Below are 27,310 nucleotides of genomic sequence, written 5' to 3' on the forward strand. Positions count from 1 at the left end.
GTGGAGTCCCCAGGGCCTAGGGGTGAGGCGGGGTGAGGAGGGGTAAGGAGGGATGGGGGGGCGAGGAGGGGTGGGGGGGTGCACGGGAGAAAGCGGTACCTGCTCTTACCTTGTCCAGCAGGCAATCTTCCACGTTTTCTGTCATCAGGGACTTCATGGCTTCTTGTTCAGTCCTAAGTGGGGCACCAGCGTCTTGGTTTGTTTCTCAGCAAAGGACAACGCTGTGGTGGCTCTCCCAGGAATCCCAGTCTCCGAGTGCTCAAGTCCCCTGGGAATATGCACGGGGACCAGAGACGGGTCTTCTCAATGCTCCACTGAAGCTCTTATTTCCAAATTGTGGGTCTCCATCTGTCATCTTTGGAGGAATTTAAACAAAAAAAGAATTGAAAAGGAGAGTTGGTGAAATTCAATATGAGTCCAACTTAATTTTACTTTATTTAGCTCCGGGGCTTGGACCAAATGGCAATTTTCCAAGTCGCATTTCCCACTCAAAACAGAAATGCCCTGTGTAGTTGGCTTCTGCCCACCTTTTTACGCTCGTGTCCTAAAACTAGACGCAGCCTTGAGCTCAGCATCTTATCTCTCCTTGTTCTCATCCTGTTGACAGTGAATATCCGTTGCCCTCCAACTCAGAAAACCCCATAGATTGATTTACCTTCTTTACAATAAACGAAACGGGAAACTGCTAAACAAGCAGCCTGGCACCCAACCCAACATTATGCCTACAAACAAGGGATCAGGTCTTGTCAGCCAGATCGGGGAACAACGATTTGCATGTGGAAAAATCCACATATTCATACGCATGCAAGACACACACACACACACACACACACACACACACACACACACACACACACACACACACACACACGGGCGTACCCAGTGGCGGGGAGGGGAGCCTTCTGCTCACCTGCTGACCTTTAAGTATAATCTCCCTCTTCCCACTTGAAAGCTGGCAGTAAAAATTAAGTCAGTGTAAACAGGTCCCTTGAAAGTCGAGGAAACAATCACATCTGGTTTCGCCAGTAAAACCACGTTGGAAAACAGCTCGGGTGACTGAAAAAAAATCAGAATGGCCTGACCTGATCCTCCTGACGCTGGTAAACATTAGAGTCTGCTATCCGATGATCTAAAGAAATCACAGTGCCTCTGGGAGCTCAGCTCCCTGTTGAGCAACGTTCTAAACCCACCTGGGATTGCAACCTCGGGGTGCTCAGCAACTGGCTTGGGATCCTGGGCTACTCCACTTTTTGCAGCCACAGAATTTGCATAAGGCACAGCAGAGCTCCCTGCCGCTCTGTGCTCCACCCACCGCCGCGTTACCGCCAGCCTTCAGCCCCGTGTCTACAGACCCCTGCTGTGAGTCTGCAGTCTAATAGCCAGGTGGCAAAGCCGCCCCTCCTCCGTACTGCCTCGATATTCTGTTTCCTTCTCGTTTATCATACTCAGTCTCCTTTTGATATCAAATGCTCCTGGATAATCCTGAATCTTCTTCCCTTGCCTTCTCTTACCACTGGTCAGAGATCGGTTTTTCACAGATGGACTAAGAGCCTCTCTCTCTCAGCATCTTGCAATTCAAAATTCTCTCCCTACCTCGTTTTCAACGTCACCTAAGTCCTCTTGCTTCTCCCATGTGTTCTCGTCTTGTCCATACTCCTGTGTCGCCATAATCATTGACTGGAAGCCCCTTTCCTCCAGCGGGGCCTTTCCCAGCATTCTGTGACCCCAGATACCGTCATCAGACACACAGACCTTCATCATTTTGTGCCCGTGGCTGTCCTACCTCGATTGTTCCAGAACCACAGCTGATCACAATGATGAAACTGGAATTCCTCTCTCGCGTTGGGGCCAGCGACGTTTGCCAGATGTGAGCAGGGAAAATGATAAACAGGGCCAAGTGAGGAGCCTGGGAGAAGGAAGACAAGTGTGCTCAGGGTGGCTCACTACAGGCTTTTTTTACCTGAATGCCAGACCGGGAGATAGGGCTGTTGTATAAACACAACCAACTCCTTCCTCTATGATTTACTTTCTTACAGGCAAAGCTTTCAAAATAGAAGGCAGTCAGGAATACAGGCCTCTGACACATTGGCAAAGACACGCTTTCTTTGCAGATTCAGATCTCTGGATAAGTGGATATTGGATCAGCAAATATTTATTGAGCAACAGTCTGCCTAAGGCACTATGCTAGGCCAAGGAGAGAGTTTCAAAGTTGACTCTGATTCTCCTCCTTCAGGATTTAAGTATCCTGATTTCTCATGACTCATGCTGAACGCAAGTATGAACAGGTAAACGAGCTTTGGCTCAGCTTCTGCTGTGAGGACCAAGAAGTCATTTCTTAAAGGCAGTTTAACAAGGTGTTCAAAACCCTGACGATCGACATAAGCAGTGCTGGGAAGATAGCGTCCCCCTGGTTGATGAGCACAGGTGTTTGCTCCTGGTTTACCCAGGCTGAGGGTTCCCTTCTAAGAAGGAGAAGGGTTGGATTGATCCAAAACCATCATAAACATGCAAATTTGTTAAAGTTCATGGAGGTTACAGACTCCGACTTACTCTTTCAAAGTTTTCTTCTAATCCTCGAGGAACTCAAATCTGACGACTCAGAGGCCCAGACAAGGATAATTGTCCATGCCGGTGAGGAAGCCCCCGGCAGGGAATGAGGCGGGGACCCTGTCTGTTCTGTACCCTCAGTCAAGAGTGCTGAATATCTGATTGGCTTAAACATTAAAGTGACATTCTAGTAAGTATTTTGAGATGCGTAAAATCACTTTATAAAATTATCAACTTTTCATGCATGTCCCTATGAGCTCTTTAAATTACTATCATCTTTTATAGAGAGGCCTGATATAAAAGAACTTAGCATAGCACCTGGCACTTGATAGGACCTCAATATGTGCTTGTCTTCACACTCTATTTTCTCATCTGAGATAAAAGACCCCCCTTTTTTTTTTTGATGTACTAGAGTAATTCTCCTGGGCTTATCTCATGGGTACAATCTTTCATTGGGTTGGTTTTCACAGTCCCACCAAAAAGCTAATCCCCTTTCTTCTCATTCCAGAAATGGCAACTGAGATGATTTCAACTTGTTCCTTTGTCTAGGTTCAGAGGTAGAGGATCCTAAGTTCAAATGCCTAAGTGGGCCAGGCAGGTAATAAGATAAAGAGCATAAGAACAGGACAATAGAAAGGGGTAAGGCTTGTGGTGGATTCCATATATTTCCTACCTAGGATATCCTAGGTTGTGTGTGTGTGTGTGTGTGTGTGTGTGTGTGTGTGAGTAAAGCAAGGCTGTACTATCAAATGCTGTACAATACAAAATCCACCCTTGCACTCTATGCTCCTGAAGTATTAAAATCATTGCAGTTTCCTGAAAAAAGCCTTGTTGTCTTCTCTGGCTTCTTACACTGGTGATGCTCTCTACTCAGATGCTCTCCCCTCCCTCCCCACTCCTTTCCCTGGACCAACTTCGGTTTGTCCTCCGAGATTCGTCTCAGCTGCCAGGGACCCTCTCTGATTCTCTAGATCACTTGCTGGCTTACTTGTATTTATCGAGGATACATCAAGCACATGCTTCGTGAAGGCAAAAGTGTACGTTATCGATCACAGAATAGGTGCTCAATAAATATTTGTAGAATAAATGAATAAATAAAGTCCCCTTTCTCATTCTACTATCTAATCCTATCTTATAGGTACAAGATAAAGTGACAGAAGTCAAAGGTAAATAATGAGTAAGTGCTCACTGGTTCACTTGGGAGCACAATGAACAAAAGTGGTTCACTTGGGAGCACAATGAACAAAAGTGGTTCACTTGGGAGCGCAATGAACAAAAGTGGAAGGAGAATGAAGACACGTCCCTTGGAAAAGCTGACTTCAACTCAGAAAGAGCAGAGTAACGAATCAGATGTGTTTGCACCTGAAGGAGCCACTATTCACAGCCTAAAACTCTTAGGACTGCTGAAAAACCACCCAATAATTAGGAGATGCCACGTAGATCTTGATATCCAAATATCCATGTGTCTTTGTAAAAGTCATGGCTCCATCTGGCCGTTTCAATAAAAAGTATATTATTTCTTAGCTGCAATTATTATCCCAATACACCCAGAAAAAAGAGTAGTCCTCCAACATCAGCCAGAAGGGAGAAAACATGTTTACTTAACGCCAGTGACGGCCACTCGTGGAGCCTTCTATCAAAAGAAATAATGAGAAACAATTAGTGCTGTCAACTCCGCCTTTTACGCAGCAAAGATGACCTGTTTTGGCTACAAAATAGTTTATATTATATGGTCCCAGTTTGGGCTAGGGGAAAGGAAAGAAGACTATCTGGGTCTGATTCCATCTGTCTGTGTGTCCATCCGTCTATATCCCATGCACTACAACATCACTGTGATCATTCTCATTCAAATGGCCCACACAGAAAGGTAACCCAGAAACTCATTTTTGTCAGAGACCAGCTGTTGATGTAAACTCTCGCTATGGCTTAGATGACACTTTATTTTCAAATTAAATAGTAAAAAGTTCTCCCATTTTCATGTCTCCCTACCTGGTAAACAGAGTTCTATTTTTCATCGGAAACTTTTCCTTAAATCGAAATGCAACTCCCTTCTCTCTGCTTTGAGTCAGGTGGCTTATTTTTCAGTTGATACCACCAAAAAAAACCACTGAGAGTGAGGAAAGCATTTAAGAAAGACGAAGTTTGGCTTTATTAATTTGTTATATCATGAAGCTGACGGGTAATTTTACTGAGCTGTTCACCTCAGTTTCTGTGATACCTGAGTTAGGAGGTGTCAGGGAATGGGTGATGGAAGAAATTAATTTTTTCTAGTCCTAGAGTACACAGGGGACTGCTCCCTGCCACCCACCCCACCCCAAAGCTCATGACAAATGACAAATTTGTCTTTCTTTAGTTAAAAAAAAAAACAAAAACAAAGAGAACAACAAACAAAACAAAAGCCCAGGGAGAAGACAGACACAGAGATCAATGCAGCAAAACAGAAAGTCCAGAAACAGACTCACGAATAGTTATTTGATCTTTTGACAAAGTATAAACACAATTCAGTGGCGGAAAGACATTCTTTTCAACTAATGAGTATTGGAAAAATTGGTCATGCATAAGAAAAGAGATAGATCTTGATACAAATCTCATACCTTATGTAAAGATTAACTCAAAATACATCATGATCTAAATGAAAAACATAAAACTATAAACTTTTTAGGGAAAAAAGATAAATCCTTGTGACCTCAGGTAAGACAAAGAATTCTTAGACTGACACCAAATGAAAGATGCATAAAAGAAGAAAATTGGTAAATGAGACATCATCAAATTTAAAACTTTTGTTCTTCCAGAGATACTGTCATGAGAATGAAAAGACAAGATATGGGCTAGAATATATTTGAAAACTGCATATCCGACAAAGGACTTGTATCTAGAATATACGAAGGACTCTCAAACTCAATGATATGAAAACAAAAAACAATTAAAAAATGAGTAAAGGACATGAACAGATACGTCACCGAAGAGGATATGAGAATGACCAATAAACGAGGAAAAGATAGATAGTCAATATCATTAGCCATTAGGGAAATGCAAATTAAAAACATGATACGACATCATATCAAAACTACTAACAATACCAAGTGCTGACAAGTACTTGGAGCAACTAGAACTCTCATGGGAACGTATAATGGTACAGCCACAACAGAAAATAGTTTGTTAATTTCTTATAAAATATATATTTAACCCCAGCAATCCTACTCCTAGGCATATAGTCTAGAGAAAAGAAAACTTGGTTTACACAAAATTCTAGCTGCAACTGTTCACAGCAGTTTTATTTGTGATAGTTAAAAGCTGGACACCATCCCAACGCTGTTCAGCAGGTGGATGGATAAACAAACTGTGATACGTCCATATCATAGAACACCAAGCAACAACAACAACAAAGAACAAACTGCTGATACAAACAACTTGGATGAATCTTAAAGACATTATGTTAAGTGAGAGAAAACAGTTTCAAAAGGTTACATACTGTATAGTTCATTTATCTGGCACCCTCGAAAATTCTCAAAACAACAACAACAACAATAATAACAACAAACAAGCTATAATGGCAGAGAACAGATGAGTGGTTGCCAGGAGCTGGGAGCAAGGTGAGGGTCCTTTATTAGCCCCGATAATTTCCCTTGCTTTGAAGTGTACTCTGTCTGAAATGAATCTAGTTACTCCTACTTTCTTCTGAATAATGTTAGATGGGTACATTTTTCTCTAACCATTTACTGTTAAGCTTTACGTTGGATTCATATCGACCACATTTGTTACTATTTTCTTAACTTACTACACACAATGGGCATAACTTTTGCAGTTCAAGGTACAACAGTAAAACTAACATGGATTTCTTTTTTCTTCTTTACAATTTCACAGATAGATTTGTTCTTACCATAGGTCTTAGAAACCTCAGTATGAGATATTTTTTTCCTTCCTTATTAGCGTTCATCTTTTCACTTAAAGAAAGCATTTGCGGCTTCTCATTGGCATATCTGAATCCCCAGCATCACTATTGTGCTTTGGGGCCATTATTAAGTAAAATAGGGTCACTTGAACACAAACGTCATGACAGTCAATCTGATGATCGAGAAACTGAGACAGCTACTAAGTAACTCACAGGTGGGTCATTTACACCATGGGGATATGCTGGAAAAACGGGCGATTCACATCCCAAGCAAGACAGAGCGGGACTGGGAGAGATTTCATCACACTACTCAGAACAGTGCTCAGTTGAACTTAAAAATTATTTATTTCTGGAAGTTTCCATTTAATATTTTGAGACTGAGGTTGACCACAGGTAATAGAAAGTGCCAGAAGTGAAGCCTCGGATAAAGGAGGACTACTAAATTTGGGGAAATTCTCAGTCATTATTGTTTGAAATATTTCTTCTGTTTCTTTCTCTGTTTCTTCTCCTTCTGGCATTTTCATTATGTAAGTTACATCTTTTGTTGTCTCACAGTCTTTAGATATTTTGTTCTGTTTTTACGATCTTTGTTCTCTTGGCTTTTCAGTTTTGGAGATTTCTGCTGAAGTAGCCTCTCGCTCAGAGACTCCTTTCTCAGCCTTTCTTCATTTCTGTTTCAGTGGGTTTTTATCTCTAGCGTTTCTTTTATTTTTTTCCTCAGAATTTCCATCTCCCTGCTTACATTGCCCGCCCGTTCTTGCATGCGTCTACTTTATCCACTAGAGCCCTCACATTTTAGTCATAGTTGTTTTAAATTTCCTATCTGATAATTCCAATGTTCCTACCATGTCTGATACAGATTGTGTTTTCTGCTTTTCATATGCCCTGTAAGTTTTTCCTGCTAGTTGGACATAATATAGTGGGTAGAGAGAACTCCTGTAAATAGGCCTTTGGTAATGTGGTGGTAGGTATAGGGGAGGCAGAGCCTTCTTCAGTCCCGTGATTAAGTCTCAGTCTTTTAGGGACCCTGCCTCTGGACTGTGAACGTCACTAGTGTGTCTCAGGATTTTTTGTTGTTGTTGTTGTTACTCCCGCCTGAAACAAGGCAGCATGGCTAGAGTGGGCCGGGGTTGCTTATTTTCCTTCGGGGAGAGCGTACTAGAGTATTGGGTATTTCCCTTCTCCCAAGTCAGTTAGGCTCTGATACTACCCCAACCAGTTAGGCTCCGGTTAACTAGTTTTGCCAGTATTACTCTGCATAATAAGAAAACAGACCCAGTATTATAACATGAATGTTTGAAAGTAGGAAAATACGATTAGCACAGCTATACAGTATCTATTTCTGTGTTAGTTTTCTTTATCAAGATATATCATACCGAGGCAGGAAAGATATAAATAGAAAAAGCAGCAAAAATATATGTAGGTCAGTAAGAGAACATTCATAAATCATTTTATAGTATATGTCTATCTTGTCAAGGTAGCTATACAATTTCAAGGGCAAATATTTAATAGAAATATTTGCAAGCAGGTTGGGAAATTTTAAAAGAATCCTCACACTATACAACCAAACTCATTGCTCCCCCTGTACAAATCTTGTCATGGGTGCCAAAAAATGCAAAGATCCTATTGATTCCATAGGCTCCTCCCTTAGGTAAAGTTACAGCGTCAAGGCCAAGGTATAGAGTGGTGTCAGTCCTGTACTCAGGAGGCAAGACTCCCTGCTGGCCCACACGGGAACTGCTGCAGGCAGCTCGGGAGGCGGGGCTGGGCGCACACTGACATGAGTGCTTAGAGAGGTAGGTCGAGGGGACCTTCTAAGCCAGGGATAACAGCTGGGGCACAGGCACATGGACCCAATGGGGGACTGTGGTCATGGCGATCTACCCGGAGGATGCCAGATGAGTTTGGAGAGATTACACACGGCACTGAATTCAGGGCTAACATATTTTGATTTTTCCTTATAGGCAATGGAGAGCCTTTGAAGGATTTTGAATAATACACTGAGATGATAGAAACTGTTCTTTAAAGTGATTTGCTCTGCAGCTTGTTGTCTATGGGATAATCTTTCTCTACCAGCCTGTCAGCCTTGCAGGCAGAGATTGTGTCTGGTTCACTATTGTCCTGGGATTCAAAGCTGATACTAGCCACTTGCAAATCAGAAAGAGCAGCCCCTTGGGCAGACCCAGCCCTATAAGGCCAATGCTTGGTGAGCGGACTGCGCCTGAGTGAGAAAGATCTTCCAGGAAGCAGCAGCCCACACAGAGTTCCGTGGCATGGTGAGTAGAGCACGCTAGCTTTCAGCCCCACCTGCCCCTCACTCAGGCATCTGTGTGGGATACGCACCTGCGTAACGATAGATAGAAGCCCTGAGGAACCGCAGGTAGGGGCCTAGTTCGGAGGTGATCGGGTTAGGCACTGAATTAGGGGAATGACAGTGGGGTTCGAGAAAGGTCTAAGAGACACTCACACTCTCCTGCACTTTAGCTGGAATGGCTTCTCTAAGGAAACCCAGGCCTACCATGAGCACAGGCCCTTCTAACAGGTTTGCTCCATTCGGCTCCTCGGTGATGCCTCTGCTAGAGAATTCCGTTTTCAAAGTTTTGTCCCAAGGCCTTGGCTTCTGCACAGATTGGCCCATTTCCTCCATTCCCATCTGATGCTATTTAAGCGTGAGAGCTTACCCAAAGCAGTTTTTTTTTTTTTTTTTTAATTTCACAGTACTTAATAAATGCCTGTCCTTATGTCGACTTAGCAAGAAGCTGCAAAGGATGTTGAACAATTTGTTGGCAATGATATTCTTGTGATGAAAGGATTAGTGGTTTCTGACCTTGGCTACACACAGAAGCATTTGATGAGCTTTTGAAACACAGATGCTTAGGCCCCACCCCAAACCAATCAAGTCAGCAGCTGAGGGTCAGTTAGGGCACGAGTCACCAAGATTAGATATTTGGTAGTTAGCTTGAAGGGATGTCCACAAAAAATTACTAAAGATGCCAAGAAGAATACATACCGTAATGCTATTTTTGAAAAGAACTTAGAAAAAAAACTCAATTATCTGCATGTGTGTGTATCTACATCTTTATGCTAGATTTATATATAGCGTATAGCTATAGAGTATAGATATAGATACAATATGTGTGTATACAATATACTACATATTATATGTGTGTTGTGATATATGTAAAATGTATACCATACATAACATGGGCAAAGTAAAAAATATATAACAATAAAAATTATGAAAATAAACACACATGGTTATTAGTTAAGAAATGAGGTACAAAAGGCTCACGTTGGGGGGGACAGACAGGGAAGAGGCAGAGGGAAAACGGGAAGAAACTAACAAAGAAAAAGTCTTCGGGCTGCTGTTTACCACGTAACCAGCGTGTGTTCTCACGGTAGTTATCTCAAGGAAGTGCAATTTCAGGTAATTGTTTAATTCTTTATTTTCTATAAGGATGCATCATTTATATAATCAGAAAAAACGTCTGCATTATCTTTTTTTTTAAGCTCTGTTCCTGCTGCGGCGTTAGCGTGCACAATGCCCTCTGCTGGAACAAAGTTCCTGTTTTTCTCTGCCCGGCTTTTTCTGATATTTGAGGTCTCAACTTTCACGTCCGTTCCTCAAAATTCCTGTGAGACGGATTTGTTCTCTGTGTCACACTCAGTCCTGTCCCACTGTCCTTTGCTTTCAGAGCACTTATCACAGTTCGAAATAATTTGCGTGGCTATTAGATCAAGGCCTGTCCACGCCCCTCTAGAGTGGAGGCCACAAGAGGTCAAGGGACTAGGACTGTTTGGCTCTCTGATGAGTTCCCAGTGCCTTGCCCAGTGCTGGACACATAGAGGCCTCAAAAAGTCCTTGGAACTTCTTGGATCTTTTCTCTGTATTTAATAACTTTCCACACGCTCCTACCTTGTACCTTAATGAGGTTTTGTGCTCACTGATGTCTAGGACTGTGCCTCACACCTGTCAGTACTCCCTTGAGTGCTCAACAGCTCTCGGGCTGACTTGACACATTGAGAACCCTTGGCTTCCCCAGGAGCCTTAGCATTTTTCCTTATATCATTCCCATGGCTGCTGTTACCTTCTCCTGCTGCTCTGGGAGAAGGATAAATTGGGATAAAGGTCCCAACTGTCCCAAAGGTCTCAGCTCTTTTGACTACACTTAGATGGTCACGAGTAAATTATAGGTCCTTTTTTGAGGGCTTCTCCCTCCTTCACCTCCCCCCACCAAGGGTAGTGTTTACTGTCCCCTCATGTTATGAACTGAATTATGTCCCCCCCAAATTCATATGTTGGATTAATAATCCCTAGTACCTCAGAATGTGACTGTATTTGGAATCAGGACCTTTAAAGAGGTGATGAAGTTAAAATGATGCCATATGAATGGTGCCCTCATAAGAGGAAGAGACACCAAGGATGTGTGTGCACAGAGGAAAGGCCATGTGAGCTCACAGTGAGAAGGGGGCCTTCTGCAAGCCAAGGAGAGAGACCTAAGGAGAAATCAGACCTGCCAACACCATGATCGTGAACTTCTAACCTCCAGAACTGAAAGGAAATAAATTTCACTGGGTAAGCCACCCAGCCTGCGGTATTTTGTTACGGCAGCTAGAGCAGACTAACACGCCTCTGTTGAAGAACTCGCATGGGCTTCCCAGGGCTGGGCAGAGAGACATCTTAGTGTCAGCCACCTTTGTCACACTCCTGCTTCCAGTCAACCAATTGCCCCAGGCAACGGCTCTTCATTGAGTGTCACCTGAAGAATGAGCACCTTGCTTTTCTGTGACGCATTTCTGCTACACTCGCCTCCTCCTCAGGACTTTAGGAAGCCCACAGAGGCTGCACTGGGGAGAACAGCCTGCCCTTCCCCTGAGAAAGGTGGATCTCCCTCAAAGAGCATGCTGAGGCAATGTCACCCCAGGAACACCCAGCCCCCAGTTCTCTGTTTCACTGCTCAGAAACCACAATGTTTGTTCTTGAAACATGACTAAAGAAACCGAATGCAAAGGAAAATGTGGCTTTTTACCGTAGGTTTATGGCAGTTTATAATCTATAATCAATGTTGAGAAAATAAAATTTGGCCTGTGGACAGGTTCTCCTTCAATAAAAGTGATCAAGATCAAACCACCCAGACAATACAGTAACAACAGTAAGAAAGAAAAGAAATGAATAAAGTCTGATACCTAAACATCAATGAGTCTTTTTAGTAGTAAACACGTCATTTAAAACACCTGGTGGAACTAAGTGCCAAATGACTGGTACCGATTGCTATGAGTCTCTTTTACATTTGGATTTAGTTCCTAAACTTATCATATAAACACTAAAATTTGTCTTGCGACCACATCTCTGCCTTAGTATCTAAATCTCCTTCGGGTCATGGAATAATGGAGTGAGGACAGAGACAAGTTGGATTTGCAGAACTGTAGGATACTTTTACAACCTTCACTTTACACTCTAGCATCAGGAGAGGCAACATGGTATTTCGAGCCCCATTCAGAGGAAGACTATGCCAAAGTCCTAGTAACAAAGGCTATGTAGGTTCAGTCTACTTTCCCCACATTGCAATGCCTATCACAGCCACTTCCCAATTCATTCTCTCCCATCACCATGACAACCCCCATCGGTCACAAGCAGCCAGAACATTATCAACCAAGAAGTAAAGCGTGAGCCTTTATCCCCAGCTTGTGGGGCTTTATTTCAAACGATGGCCTCTTTCTTGGTGAATTCGTGCCTTATTACAAAATCAAGTAGCCAGTCATTAGCACTAGAGAGATCCAAGGGCTCCTGAGCTCTTGACACCAAGGACTGCTTAGATTCTGGTTTCCTCTATAATACCCAACTAAGAGCAAGATTACATGAATCCTTAGCTTCCCAGTTCAGTCTAACTACACCTCAATCATTCAATGAGCCTAAAATAATCTAACACAAAAGGCGATGTTGAATGACACCGGGCAGCCAATTAATCATACAAAGGCCCTATCAAAAAGGAAATGAAAGAAATGGCGAACAGGCCATCCACGCCTGCCATTCTTTACCACCACGTGGGTGCCCAGGACGGCTCTTTTGGATTAACTACCTCCAGAAGCTTCCTAAAATATCTGTGATAAATATTTCAGGCTAATTGAGATGACCCAGTTAAAGATATAACAAACCCTGGCTGTAATTACTAGGGAATTATAATAGCTCTTCCCCACAAGCTGTGGACATAGCAATTATTCTTCATATAGTTTGTAATTGTGAATTGGGTAAAAGCCAACTACTCCCCGAAAGACCGCTATGTAACGTAGACAAAAGATATAATTGACAAACCATTCTGCCTTTTGGAGTTCTATCCATAACTTGATTTTCATCTCTTGAGAAGTTGATTTTGCATTTTCTACTTTAAAGTCTTCAGTAAAGTCTCTCGGGATAGCTATGTGCATTTTAGTTAAGCTATAGGACAACGATAACACCTTTCTTTACATTAAACATGGCACCGCCCTAAAGAATTGCAAACATGGAAGAGAAACCGAAAGGGCTCATTTTCATGATGAGAGGCACAGTGACATTTAATTGCAATACAGGGTGATAAGTGCAACAAGTGATAAGTACAAGCAAGACCATTCATGGTGCTTAAGCCCATAAAATCAGTACTGCCCAGAAGGAAAACCTCACTGAAGAAGGAACATTCAGACTGAGTCTTGAAAGGTGGAAAATATTCATGAGAAAGTTCAGGAAGGGAAGGGTGTTCCAGGAGAAGAAACAGCAAGTTCGAAAGCATGGAAGCAAGTGATGTCAGTGAGACCGCACAGTAGAGACCACCAAGAATTCTCTCCTCCGTCAAAGGAATGAGAAAACTGCAAAAGTAGGCAGAATCAACTTTTTCAGAAATCAGGAAATTAACCAAAAGCTTGCAGCAATCTGGGGAGCATTTACTCAAGAAAAACAGCTGAGTCATGATAAGAAGGGAGAGCTATGTGGTGTTTTAACTTTTCCTACGTTTTACTCTCCAGCTCCACAGCAGTCTTGAAAATGAACAGCCCATCCTCATGGTGAGAACTAGCAGCTTGACAGCCACCAGAGGAAGCACAACAGGGTGGAGTTCCTCCAAAGCCTCATTCCAGAGAATTATCATTATCCGGTCTGGTTGGTAGTTAGTTTCCCGGGAGACCTCGCTTCTTGTCTATAATTGACCCAACTTGAGACTCTCCCAGTACAAAAAGACTTTCTCCTAAGGGCATCTGTCAAAACAATTACAGTTAATTGTTTAACTTCATGGCTTCCCGAGAAGTGAATAACAGTCATGCAATCTATAGACTAACCAAGAGCTTAAAAGAAAGAGCTGGGGAAAGAGATGTTCATAAGGGAGGTTCCTAGCTATTTCTGAGAATCTAGAAAGCTATGCTTATACAAAGAGTTGTGCGTATTCCTAGGGCTATCGACATGCTCAGGAAAAACCTGAAGAGGCCCTAAGCTCTCATCTCTGACTTGAGGCCCTGCATAAGCAGGAAGTGAAGGCTAGGGCAGAGTTGTAAACTGGTTGACTGTTGAAGGCAGGCCCAACACACAAAAAAATGAGAATAGAAACAAACGAATAAAATATAAAATAATAGAGAAAAATCAATGAAACCAAATGTTATTTGTTTGAAAAGATCAACGAAATCGGCAAACCTTTAGCTAGAATGACCAAGAGAAAAAGAGAGAAGACTCAAAATGCCAAAATCAAGAATGACAGAGCGGACATCACTGGTGACCTTACAGAAATACAAAAGGAAGAATAAGGGAACACTATGACCAACTGTATGCCAACAAATTAAATAACTTAAATGGATAAATTTCTATAAAACACAAACTACCAAAATTGATTCCAGAAAAAACAGAACATTCAAATAGACCTAAAAAAGTTAAAGAGTCTGAATTAGTAATCAAAAAACTTTCCAGAATAAAAAGCTCAGGAACAGATGGCTTTACAGGTGAATTGTACAAAACAATTAAAGAAGTATTAACATCAATTACTCACAAACTTTTCCAAAAAAAACAAAAAAACAACAAAAAAAAACCAGAAGAGACACACTTTCCAACTTATTTTATGAGATCAGTGTTAACCTAATAGCAATACCAGACCAGGACATCGCAGCAAAGAAAACTATTGTTCAATTTCTCTTATGAAGGTAGATTTAAAAAATCTTCAAAAAACTAGCAAATCAAATCAAACAACATATAATAAGGATTATACACCATGACCAAATTGGATTTATTGCAGAAATGCAAGGTCGTTTTAATATATGAAAATCAAAAAATATAACACACCATATTAGTAGAAAAGGAAAAAGAAAGAAAAAGCCCACATGATCATCTCAGTAGATGCAGAATAAGCATTTGACAAAACCCAACGCCTTTTCATGATAAAAAAAAAATCGACGAATTATGACTAGTTCATTAGGTCATCCAGGTATGACTAGGCCATCTAGGAAAAACCCACAGCTAACATCACACTTGATGGTGAACGACCATCAAGCTTTCCCTCAAAGATTAAGAACAAGACAAAGATGTTCATGCTCATCACTTCTAACAAGCAAGTTCAGCAAAGTTGGTGGACACAAGTTCAAGATCAATATAGAAAAATGAGTAGTCAGTTTTATTACTATACATTAACAATGAACAATCTGAAAATAACATTAAGAAAACAATTCCATTGAGCGAATAGCATCAAAAAGAATAAAATAATTAGGGATAAATGTAAAAACAGAAATATAAGACTTGCGTGCTGAAAATTATAATACATTCACAGAAATTAAATAATATTTAAGTAAGTGGATAATTTGTTGAATGGTAGACTTACCATTGTTAAGATGGCAATACTCCTCATGTTGATCTACGAGTTCAGCATGATTTCTATAAAAGTTCCAGCCACCTTTTGGGGCAGAAATTGACATGCTGACTCTAAAAATTACATGGAAATACAAAGGATAAACAATAGTGAAAGAAATCTTGAAAAAGAACAAAGTTGACAAAACCTGCTACAAAGCAACTGTAATCATGACTGACGCCAGCGTTAAGTATAGACATGGAGAACAATGGAACAGAATTCAGAATTCATGGGGAAAAAAAAAACCCATACATCCGTGGCCAGTTGATTTTCAACAAGAGTGTCAAGATCTTTTGAAAGGAAAAAATGATCCTTTCAGAAATGGTGCTGGGACAATGGATATCCCTACGCAAAAGGATGAATTTGCATATGGATATCCATAGGTAGGGATGCCTACTCCCTACCATATACAAAATTAACTAAAAATGCAACAAAGACCTGGGGTAAGAGCTGAAACTATACAACTCTTAGAGGAAATTAAAGGTTTAAATTTTCATGACCTTGGAATAGCAATGATGTCTTAGATATAATACCTAAGGCACAAACGACCAAAGAAAAATAGAGAAGTTAGATTTCATAAGAATTAAAAACTACTGTGGTTCAAAGATCACCATAAAATTGTGAAAATACAACCCCAAAAATGGGAGAAAATACTTGTAAATTATATTTCTGATAGGGTCTGGTATCCAGAATATATAAAGAATTCTTCAAACTCAGCAGTAAAAAGACAATAAACTCAATTAAGAAATGGGCAAAGGACCTGAATACATTTCAACAAAGAAGAAATATAAATGAGCCAATAACATCGGTAGTCATTAGGGAAATACAAATCAAAACCACAATAAGATGCCACCTCATATCCACTAGGATGGGTATAATAATAATAATGATAATAAAAAGACAGACAATAAGAAATGTTGGGAGGACATGAAGAAGTCAGAGCTCTGATATATCACCGGTGGGGATGTAACATGGCACAGCCACACTGGGAAACAATTTTGTAGTACCTCAAAAAGTTATCATATAACCCAACAACTTTACTCCAAGGGATATACATCCAAGATCAATGAAAACATGTCTACACAAAAAAATCTGTACATGAATGTTCATAGCAGCATTATTCATAATGGCCAAAAAGTGGAAACAGCCAATTGTCCACTGACTACTGAATGAAGAAATGTAACGTGGCATCCGTATGATGGAATATTACTTGGCAATAAAAAGGAACGAAATGCCGATACGCATAGGCTACAACAGGGATGGACCTTGGAAACATTATATTAAGTGAAAGAAGCCACACACAAAAGGCTACATGTTACATGAAACATCTGTGATAAGGAATCCATAGAGACAGAAAGATTAGCCATTGCCAGTGGCTGAGTAGGAATGGGGAGTGACTGCCAATGGGTAAAAAGTTTCTTTTGGGGTGATAAAAGTATCCCAGAATTAGATTAGATAATAGTGATGGTTATACACAACCTTGTGAATATGCGAAAAATAAAAAAAAATTAAAAAATTAAAAAAACCCACTGAATTATACATTTTTTAAAAATTTATTTCATGGTATGCGAATTATATCTCAATGAGAAAAAAATCTCAGTAGGGAAGTGGAGACACAGCCATGTTCCTAAGGCACTCTCTGCGTGCTTCCTGCTAACCTGTAAAACAGTGGTTACTAATCGTAATTAATGACACACTTGTTTGTCTTCTCAATCAGTTTTAGAAGATTCTTGAAGGTAGAGTTTATCAGGAAGACTTTGTTTTCCCAGGGTCTACCTCAATGCCTAGCAGAAAGTAGGCTTAAATACATTTTTGTAAAGAGAAAAAGTATATATACAACATAAGGTATCTAAGAAGCTGGAAGGTCTGCTGCTGTCGGGGTAAAGCAGAATGGGGGAGGATGCGGGACCATGGTGGGCAGCAGTGTCCAGACAACGCCTGGGCGTAACATGAAGAGGTGTCTGACTTTGTCCTGTAGGTACTGGGGAACCGTTGTGAATTTTTAAGCCGGGGAGTAAAATGATAACATTTTTACTTAGAAATAAATCCCTCTCTCTCAAATGGCAGAAAGAAAGGTGGCAGCAGCACAGAGATGCTAAGTTAGGAGCTCACTGAACAGCAGCAGACTCACAATCAAATGGCAGAATGAGCCCAGGCATCACGACCCTTCCCCTACTCAACCCCAAGCGGCAAAATGGCAAATAAAAAAAATACGTCTGTTTTTTATTCATGTTGGAAGTAAGCGCTGAGCCCACCAAGGTGTCACCAAGGGCAGATGCGTACAGATTGGAAGACACGGAGAGCCAACTCCTTGTAATGATCAAGTCAGGATGGAATGTGTGTTATAGCGCGTAGGCACGGGGGCTTCCGAAATCCATGAATATTCCCTAATTGGGAAAGAGGGTAGGATATGGAACAGACGACAGGCGCCTCGCCTCTCCCGGCTCCTGGTCGTGGGGCACCAGCCTCAAAAGCTGGTGCCCTGGGAAGCCCTAGACGAGAGGAAGCTTGGTCAGACAGGGGTCCTGTTAAACCTGGGAGAACAGACTAGTATGAATCGACAGAGCCACGTTGGCCGGCCATCTGGGATGGCAGCCAGACCAAGCAGAAAATTAAACCCAGCAAACCAGGCCCTGGTCCACAGGCTTTGCCCAGCCCGGAAGAGACAAAGTCTCCCTGCTCCTAGAACATTGAATGAGGTAAACTTTGATCAACCATCTCTTAAAGTTAAAAATCCAGTGATTAAAATTCTGATTTTAAGGGCTCCAATAAGAATCCAACGAATTTGCTGGCAAACATCAGAACTGGATTTGTCTTTTTGGTTCGCAGATCAGTTAGTAATTAACATGGATTTGTGAAAATATGACATAACCTGAAAACATGGAGGAAAAGCATCATTCAAGACCTGAGGCATGAAGATATTTATGGAAAGGATTTACTATGAGAAAAAAGATTTCTGTTTTCATGGTGTATATAAAGTTCAAGAAAACATGGAATCGATTTGATAACAGGTGAATGATGACAGTCTAAGATAACAAAGAGTGACCCGGCCGGATTGAGTTTGGGAGTATGAGAAATATAACGATCATCAAAAATGAATTTAAAACAGAACTTTAATCAGTTGGGATTAACAACTGAGAAAATGGAAAAGAAAATCCTCAGCTGTTCAGAAAAAAAAAAAAAAAAATGAATAAAGCCAGGTCCCTATTGCCCTCCATACACCAAAATCAAATTCCAAGTAAAGTAGGACTTAAATATAGAAACAAATCATGAAAGGAACCATAAGAAAGAAGGAGAACATTTATGTAAACTCGAGTATATGAGGAAAATATATGCTGAAGAGACTGAAAAAACTTTGACTAAATAAAAGTTCATACTTCGAAATTAGAAAACATAATTTCACGTTAAAATCATGCCCACTGCGCCAATGAGTCTGCACCTTAAAATGTGTCTAAAGGAAACAGGAGAGAGATGTCAACTCTGTTCATCTCGCTCACAACACGAAGAACTGGACATAAACTAAATAGCTAACAAGTGGACTTTGGCTAATAAGTTATAATACTTCATATGATGGCAGGCTTTGCAGCTTTTAAAATTATATAGTAAAAGAATATTTAACAACAGGAAAAGATTCGTGATGTATTGACAAATGAGAAAAAAAGCAGGTCACAAAACATTACCCACACACGGAGAAGAGGTTAGAAGTGGTTTTCTCTGGGGCTGAGTCTAAGTTTTATTCCTTGTGTTAGTTTTTAGTTTTTTTTTTTTTTTCTCTGACATTTCTTTTAAATTAACGTACTGCTATTTTCATAATCAGAGAAAAGATATAATACACAAACAGTAACACTGAACGTTCAGAGTAGGCGACGTTGGCTTGGTCAGGGAGTGTGTATGAAGCGGAAGGGGCAGGGGCGCGGAACAGAGCCAGGCGAGCAGCTGGACGTGAGAGGGTCTGGCAGTGCATCTGACTCCTTAAAGCAATGAGGCCTGTCCGTCAGCCTTAAGGGTGGGGTTGTTAACGTGTAACTGAATTTGCTTCTTGTTCATTCACCTACGCCTCCTTTGGGTTCCATGAGTGGGGCACAGAGGACACTTTGGTCAATTCACACTCTCCCTGACCACTATCGTGGTCAGAAGGAATCCTCAAGCATCCTCTCTCTCCCGTGCGGCTCAGGGAATGGGGCGCCAGCGCCCCGGGTCCCCTCAGAGGTCTAGATGGAAACACACGCACTCCCCAGTTACCCCCATCCCACACTTACCCCTCCAAGCCGGTTCCAAAGGCTTAAGAGAGAACCTGTCGTCCAAGGCTAGAGGAACAGGTTCTTTAGAATCCTTCCACCCCTCCCCCTCCCCAGGATTCCTCAGAAAGGTGGGAGGGGGAAGGTGGAAGGCAGCTTGTAGGCATTCCTCTATGGGAAACGACAGATCTTCCAGGACAATGAAGAGGAGGAAAGTGGTCTCAGAAAAGTCATATTTCTCCAGTTACATCATTAGTTGGCAAATGAAGTGGATCCGTTGAAAATATGTTTTCTTGAAACATTTCATCTGTTTCATTTTGGGGAAAAAATATGACACCAATGAGAATTCATTTTTTTTTTAAAAAAAATGCTTTTTATAATGTGTGCATTAAATCCTTGCTCTAAAGTCTTTGGCAGTTCCTAAGTGGTACAATTTATTGAAGCCCTCCTACATGGCAGGTGGAATTTTACATACATATTACTTAGTAATGAGCACAACAGACTTATAATAAAAATGACATTGACAATTCATGTTAAAGAAGAGGAAAATGAGAATGAGAAATAAGTCTCCCTGGTTCTAAAACCATATTCATGCAATATTGTGAAGGCTTCAGAGGATACCTAAAATGTCTTTTGAACTACTTCAAAGCTAAAAGTTAGTAAGCATCAAATAAAGACATTTAATGAGGAATGTGTGTGGGGCGGGGATGGTGGCAGTTGCTCTGGGCTTCTCCATGTGGCTAATCTGATAAAGGGACAGAGTATTTGCAAGAGGAAATGTTTCTGTGTCCCTTTGCTGATAGCAGCAAGCTCAACAAGCTTCCTCTCCCCAGATGACAGTGTTTAGCCTGTTAGTTAATTAATTTTAATTATTGACATAATTAAAAGCATAGGGTGAGGGATAGCTTAGCGATTATGTGACTTAGACTTCCTTGAAATCACCAGCTCAGCCTGAGATCTCACTCCTTAAGAAATTCTTCTTTGGAAAAAGAATGCGTTTCTGTTACTAGCCAGTTTCCCAAACTTGGATCCCAGAGGCGCTAATTTCATCAAGGCCTTTTCAAACAAAAAACAGTACTTCAACTCCCTATGTTCCATTTGGGTCAAAGACTCTGGGAAGGCTTACAGCTTGAAGAATCCACCTCACCGATTGGCGACAACTCTGAGCCCGCTACAGTGCCTGGAACGCAGTATGCTCTCGGCAAATTTTTCTTGAGTATCTTTGGTAGAATGGTGGGTTAATAATTAACCTAAAGCGAACAGTGAAAATAATCCCAAAGGGCACCCCAGAGACAGAAAATTTTTCCATCTTCTCTATGAGATTTTAACTGAATGCGGCCCATTAATGATGAGTTTAAAACTTGACAAGCTTCTCAGTCCATATTATTGACCGACAAATGTCTCTCTCCACTGATTTACTTGTGGAGAAAAAATTTCAATGGTTCTAAAATACAGAGAGAATCATTAACTAAGAATCCTTCTTAAAATGGTCTGCTCCCAAAAGGAGCCTAATCAAAATATCTGAGCCTTGGATTCCTAAGAGTTCCACTAGCATCTGTTCTTCCCAACTTACTGAAAACCAGGAAGAAGTTGAGGCCATCTCTCGTGGTGTTGGAAAGAGAAGTGTCCCCTCTTTTCTCGAATGGACTCTCTTTCACAGGAGGCAGGTCAGAATTGATAATTAAGTGCATGGCCCTTGGCATTAGACAAAATGGGATGTAGACGTAGCACTGCCACTTTCTAGCTCTGACCTTGAGAAAGCTGTATAATGCCCATAAGCTTCATTGTTTTCACCAACAGAGCAAGGATTATAAACCTGCTTCACAGAGTCGTGAGAATTGTATGACGTAAGCACAAAATGTATGTAACGTGGTGTGTGGTGCATGGTGCTGAATGCACGCTGGTTACCATCGCCACCGACGGCATTGTCAAACAGCACAGCGGAGAATAAGGCCTGGCTAAAACTCGGGGACCCTTCAAGAATCAGCAGTATAGCACAGTCACTTAAGTGACATCTGAGGTTAGATAGTCCAGGCTTTGCCAATTGTTAGATGCTTAACTTAGGCCGGAGCCTAAGTTTTCTCATCCCTAGAATGGAATCGGTAATAAACATTTCATAGTTTTTTTTCCTGAAGACTGGATATGCCAAGGAACATAAACTGTTTAAAACAATGCTCAATATATGTTATCTCCTTTAACCCAGCACATAGTAAGTGCTCAAAATATTTGATAAATATTTTCCCCCTGAAAAAATCTCTTAAATACTAGAAACTACTTAAGAAAATCTTTTGATGTTTCGTGCACATCTTCCTACAACAGATTTGAAGCTGTTGGGGTGGTTTGAAATGCTTGAAAGGAAACTGAAAGACATACAACGCCTAGGTGGTCACTCTACTTCTTGTTGGACGTCAACTTAAGACGTCTTTGTCAACGACACTTGTTCATGATTCTGTTCCTCTGCTTAACTCAAACACTTTGTTGGCGCAAGAGAAAAATAACATGAACTTTGCTTTTTCCCCCTCAAATTCTCTGCTACTGCCCTAGGTCTTTAATTTGTTACATGGTATTCATTCTCCTTATCAGCTGAATCCTTATCAAGGCTCATCCCTCTGCTGAGGGACTGGATTGGGACGATCATAAATTCTTTCACTGACAGAAATATGACTGTTATGCTATGTCTCTGCTCGAAGATGTTTTGGAACCTACTTACCAGTGAATAAGGAGCTTCTTCTGGGATGTGACAGGATGGAGAAATAAATTCAACTGGTGTAACTGTCCACCTTTCCCCTCAGGCATTCCATTCAGTCATTTCATTCATTCCTTTGACCAAGCATTCCTCTGACAAATCAAAGGTGACCTGTATTTTAGTCCAAGTAGGAAAGCCAGCTTCTCAGCTCTCTGGCAAACAGAAAAATCTAGACATTGATCCGACACCTAATGATTTTTTTTCTAAATGTGCTGATCCCTTAAGTGCCTGGAATCAAATCAACAGCATTTCCAAGCTCTTTACATGTTATTTCCATCGATGAGTTATTTTAAGAGGACTGAATGTTATAACATTGATGGTTATGCCAGAAATTCCTCTCAAGAATACCTTCATAGGGTAGACTGCCTCTCTATGGGGGCAGGGAAAGGTCTCAGCGTAAAAAAAAAAAAAAATCATCAAATTCATTTATTCTATGACTCAGTAAGACCTTGTTAAGAACGGATCATTTCTCTCTTGAATGTATTCTCGCCCTAACTCTAAGTTTGCACAAAATGGTGAGATTAAGTAACAAGAAGATGAAAGTAGAATGGAGGTTTTTCTAGTTATCTATAAGTAGCTTTCCTGGAGCTAAATAATCCATAGGCTCCTTCTCAAATTGATGTTGGGGAAAAGTGTCCCTTTTGAGTATATTATCTGGTAGACAAGTTAAGCCGATCTCGACTGCTTTGTGTCTGGGCATTCATTCAGGAAAACATTTAATAAATGCCTACAGCGTCCCAAATACTGTGTTACTTCTTACAGTTACTAAGATGAATAAGATGCAGTCTTTGTTTGCTTTTGGGTGCAAGGTTCCACTGAGCGCATAGAAGAACGGTGAAGGATTCACGTGTTTCTTTGGAAATATCTGTGTGCCTGACACACGGGATCTGGCGTGATGGTAGGGCACGTCATGGGAGAAGAGACATGGACCCGGCTTTCACAGAGCTTAGGACCTAGCGGGAGCGTCATCAGCATTTATCACGTCACACAATGAGTACCGTAATGGAAACCAGGGTTGCTTAAGAGCACATAGCAAAGGTAGAGGTAATAACAGAATTGATTTTGATAAGAAAACTGCTAGAAATTAAGGTACGGCAACAAGTTAAACTCAGAAACAAAGCCCTAGTAGTTTTAAAATTCTTTTGTTAAGCAGTTCATTCTTTCAAACAACAAGTGGGAGGCTTCAGGTTTAGCCTAATGGGTCAATAAGATCAATAAGAAATGCAGACTCGAGGCCCTTACCCATGGGCTGGGTCTGGCTTCTCCTGACTATGACTAAGTTATTCCATAAAACTTATAATTAACTCCAACAGGCCCAGTCTGCTCAGGATCCTTTAATGATACACATAAGACACTTGTGATCAGCTAAATAATGGCTCCCACAGATACCCATATTCTAATCCTCATAAGTTGTGTCACCTTTAATGTGAAAGGGACCTTACAGGTGTGACTGAGGTAAGGACCCGGAAACAGGGGGCCAGGCCTGAGTCGTCTAGGTGGGCCTGCGGCCACGGCAAAGGTGCCGAGGAGGGAGGCAGGAGACCAGAGTGAGCAGAAAGCTAAGTGACCGCGGAGGCAGAGACCAGAGTAATGTGGCCAGGACCAAGGAATGCTGCAGACTTTGGAAGCCGCGAGAGACAAGGAAGGGGTTTTCCCCGGGAGAATTCAAAAGAAATCAGCTCTTAAGAAACCTCTGAAGACTCATTTTATAGTCTGTCCACCAGAACTATACTAAACCTGTGTTGTCTAAAGCCACTAAGTTTGTGATTGTGTGTTAAAGCAGCAATAAGAAACTCATATAACAGTCGATTACTTATGTAAACTAAAAAGGTTCTTGGGAGTCTTATGGAAAAACTAGTTTGTTGACATGTCCTAACCTCCATTTTCTGCTGGCATTCTTCCTGTAAAAGCAAGAGAGTCTTCATCCTCTTCCTCGTCCTTGGTTATAGTATCCATTCAGAGGAAACTATAATGGAAAAGTTAATTACAATAAATAGTGGGAATAACATTATTTGCAAGTGAACTGCCTGCTCTCTGCTTTTCTTCCCTATAAACTTTAGGATTAAGATTTCTAATCTAACTCTGTTGCATTAGCAACAAGCATATCATAGACAATTCATTGCAGGCCATCGTTTGTCGATTTTGCATGATCAAGGAAATTGGAGGGGAATGCGAGGCTTTCAAATATTTGCTGATGACAGTCATCTGTTTCCTCAGAGAGGATCGTCAGTGTGGTGAGATGCTGTCCTCGACGTCGTCAGTATTTCTTCGGTACCCACTCGAATAATTGCGAGTGGGGAAGGGAGGCTGTCTGTCAGATCACACTCCAGTTGTGGGCGGTGTGAAATGTGTTCTAGTCCCTCTTCTTGATCCTGCTCCACAATGAAATGGATGCATGCCACCTGCGACAGCAAATAGGAGAGCAAATTCCTATATGTGTTGAAATGCATCGAACAATAACTAAAGTGGCTCCAGGAAGCAAATGAATCTATGTGTTATCACCAGCTAGAACAGCTTAGCTTCACTAATTTAGAAACCCTAACTGATGTTTCGAGCGCCTCCCAGCGCTGAGTATCTCTTTTGAGTTTACCTCTAGACCCCCCACACCCTAGGCTGGGCCCCAGGAGGCTGACTCCAGGGACAGCAGCAAAGGCTTCCTCCCGCATACCACCTTCTCCATTGTGGTTTCTGGAAGCTCTGTCCCACATACTGGTATATCATTCATTTATTAAACTCTCCTCCAAGGTGAGTGTGCATTTTTGCCCATCTTGCACAATCATTTCATTCAGTTTCTTAGTTATATTTTGAAGCGATTCCATCAGAATCTATGCTATTTGAAATCAATTGTTCTGCAGGGTCTAGACTGAAGCTATTTTAATATTTATTTGGCTACATCGGCCCTTGACATTTTTTCAATAAATAAGTAATCTCTCCTAAGCTTTATCCTACAGAGTGGTAGGGTCTCAGCTGAGAAGTTTTCTAGAGGTTTCCACAGATGCAAAACTCCTCTTCAAGAGAAATTTAGACCTACGGGGAAGGGGAATAACTTCTTTTGGGAGCGGATAACAGTTCTGTATTTTTCCAAGACAACAGCAACAGTCTTGACAGTAAAGCATGACATAAAAAGCATCTGAATCTCTTTAAATAGCAAGTACCCCAGTCAGTCACTAGAGAACTTAACTATAAAATGACTCCGATCTAGCAAAACTGTGCCAACTTTTCGTTCAATATTGTTTAGATCCATCCACCTCAATACACACAACTATGTTTCATTTCATTCTGTGGATATAAAATTGTCTCTACACATTTCCCTACCGAAGGTGTTTAATTTCATTGTTTTATTATGACCACAAGGGATATCTTTGTACACATTTCTTGCACACGTGTGTGCTAGGCAAGTACTAAGGCAAATACTAAAGGTATTATGTTTCGCTTTTTCTATTTGCATATTCTGATCTGCCTATGAACTGTGAAATCACTTTTGAGTGTATTCAGCAGTATTCATTTTAAAGTGAAATAGAATAGAAAATAAAATGCAATGTATATAGGAAGGGTATTATTTTACAAAACTGTTTTGAGGTGTGTGTGTGTACGGATATATATGTAGGTGTGTATATTATGTGTGTCATAGAATAAAACATTTTTCTTACGAGTTATAGTCAAATATTTGAAAACTCTACCATGACATAGACATAGAAGCAGAATTTCTGTATCATAGAATATGCATATTTTCAACCTGAGTTGCTGTTGACAATTCAGTTGATGAATACATTTACGCATCTATCGGAACGTAAATTCCTTGTTCTATCTTTGAATTTTGATTTTATGACTTCTCCTCCTATCTGATGGATTTTAAATATCTTAATGTTTTAATTTGATTTTTCTCTGATCCTTTAGTGAGGTTGAGGTTTTCATTTGTGAATTGCCTAACAATATTTTTTTAAAGTTTCCTATTACTTTTTTGATTTGCACTAATTCTTAATATATTCTGGATATTAATCGTCTCTTCAGAAGTTGTAAATATTTTTTTCTTTTAACTTTGTGGGTTATTTAGTCATATAGAAGGGAATTTAAAATTTAGATGTAGTCTACATATCACTCTTTTCTTTTTAAAAAAATAATTTGTACTTTTCACTTCTCGTCTGAGAAATCTATCTATCCTTCGAGGTCACGAGAATATTCTCCCATATCACTTTACAATAGTTTTAAAGTTCTGCTTTTTTTTCATTCAAGTCTTCAATTCATTTGAAATTTATTTTTGGTATGGTGAGAAGAAAATAACCTCTTTTTACTTTCTTTGATATGGAAACCCAATTATTCCCATATCGATAATTGAATAGTTAGTTCTTTTCCCACTGATCTGTCATGTCATCTTTTAAAAAATGCCAAATTGTTTCATATGCTTGGTCTTGTTCTGGGGTCTCTACTATGTTCTATTGATTACTTGTCCATTGCTGCACCAATACTATAGCATCATAGGTTTCGATATCTGAGAATTCAAGTCCCTTCTGCTTGCTCTTATTTTTCGAGATTGTCTTGACTATTTTTCAATCTTTACTTTTCCATATGAATACCAGAATTATTTTGTTAGGCTGTATGTTGAAATTTTGTTCTAGCTGTGTTATATCTTGTTCTATGTTCTATCTGAACTCATTAGGATTTTAATCAATATAGTCCCTGATTGTCAACATCTCTGCTGAAACCAGCTCAGCAAAAACAAATGCCTCCACCACTGTGGGCCCCAGAGAATAAAACTGATACATCACACGTATGGCCTCCACCTCACTCCCACCTCCCAAATTCCATCGGTATCTGACAGAACAAATTTGCACCTAGAAGCCTAGTTACAAAGGACTTGGGAAATGTACATTTTAGCTTTAAAGCATCTGCAGTAGAGTGGCGAACAGTGGATTTCAAACTATGGGCTGTAACCTATCAGTGGGTCATGAAATGAATTCAGTGGGTCGCAAATGGCATTTTAAAAACAAAACAGAACAGAATATAAGTTATCAGTGTGCTTAGCAAGGATAAGTAT

The 27,310-nt window shown here is 40.7% G+C and overlaps 1 protein-coding gene across 1 annotated transcript in view; it reads right to left on the reverse strand.

Moving 5' to 3' along the window:
* Positions 1-27,310, reverse strand: part of MAB21L3 (mab-21 like 3) — a 50,480-nt gene that overhangs the window by 20,884 nt on the left and 2,286 nt on the right. Inside the window, exons 2-5 of the mRNA XM_023534914.1 lie at positions 24,555-24,677; positions 22,240-24,241; positions 1,784-1,906; positions 110-355 (exon numbers count right to left, since the gene is read on the reverse strand). Of these exons, the coding sequence (XP_023390682.1) occupies positions 110-157 (48 nt within the window). The 5' untranslated portion in view covers positions 158-355; positions 1,784-1,906; positions 22,240-24,241; positions 24,555-24,677. The remainder of the gene's footprint in view (positions 1-109; positions 356-1,783; positions 1,907-22,239; positions 24,242-24,554; positions 24,678-27,310) is intronic.

Source organism: Pteropus vampyrus, unplaced genomic scaffold (genome assembly GCF_000151845.1).
Source record: "Pteropus vampyrus isolate Shadow unplaced genomic scaffold, Pvam_2.0 Scaffold6, whole genome shotgun sequence".
Classification (NCBI taxonomy): Eukaryota; Metazoa; Chordata; class Mammalia; order Chiroptera; family Pteropodidae; genus Pteropus; species Pteropus vampyrus.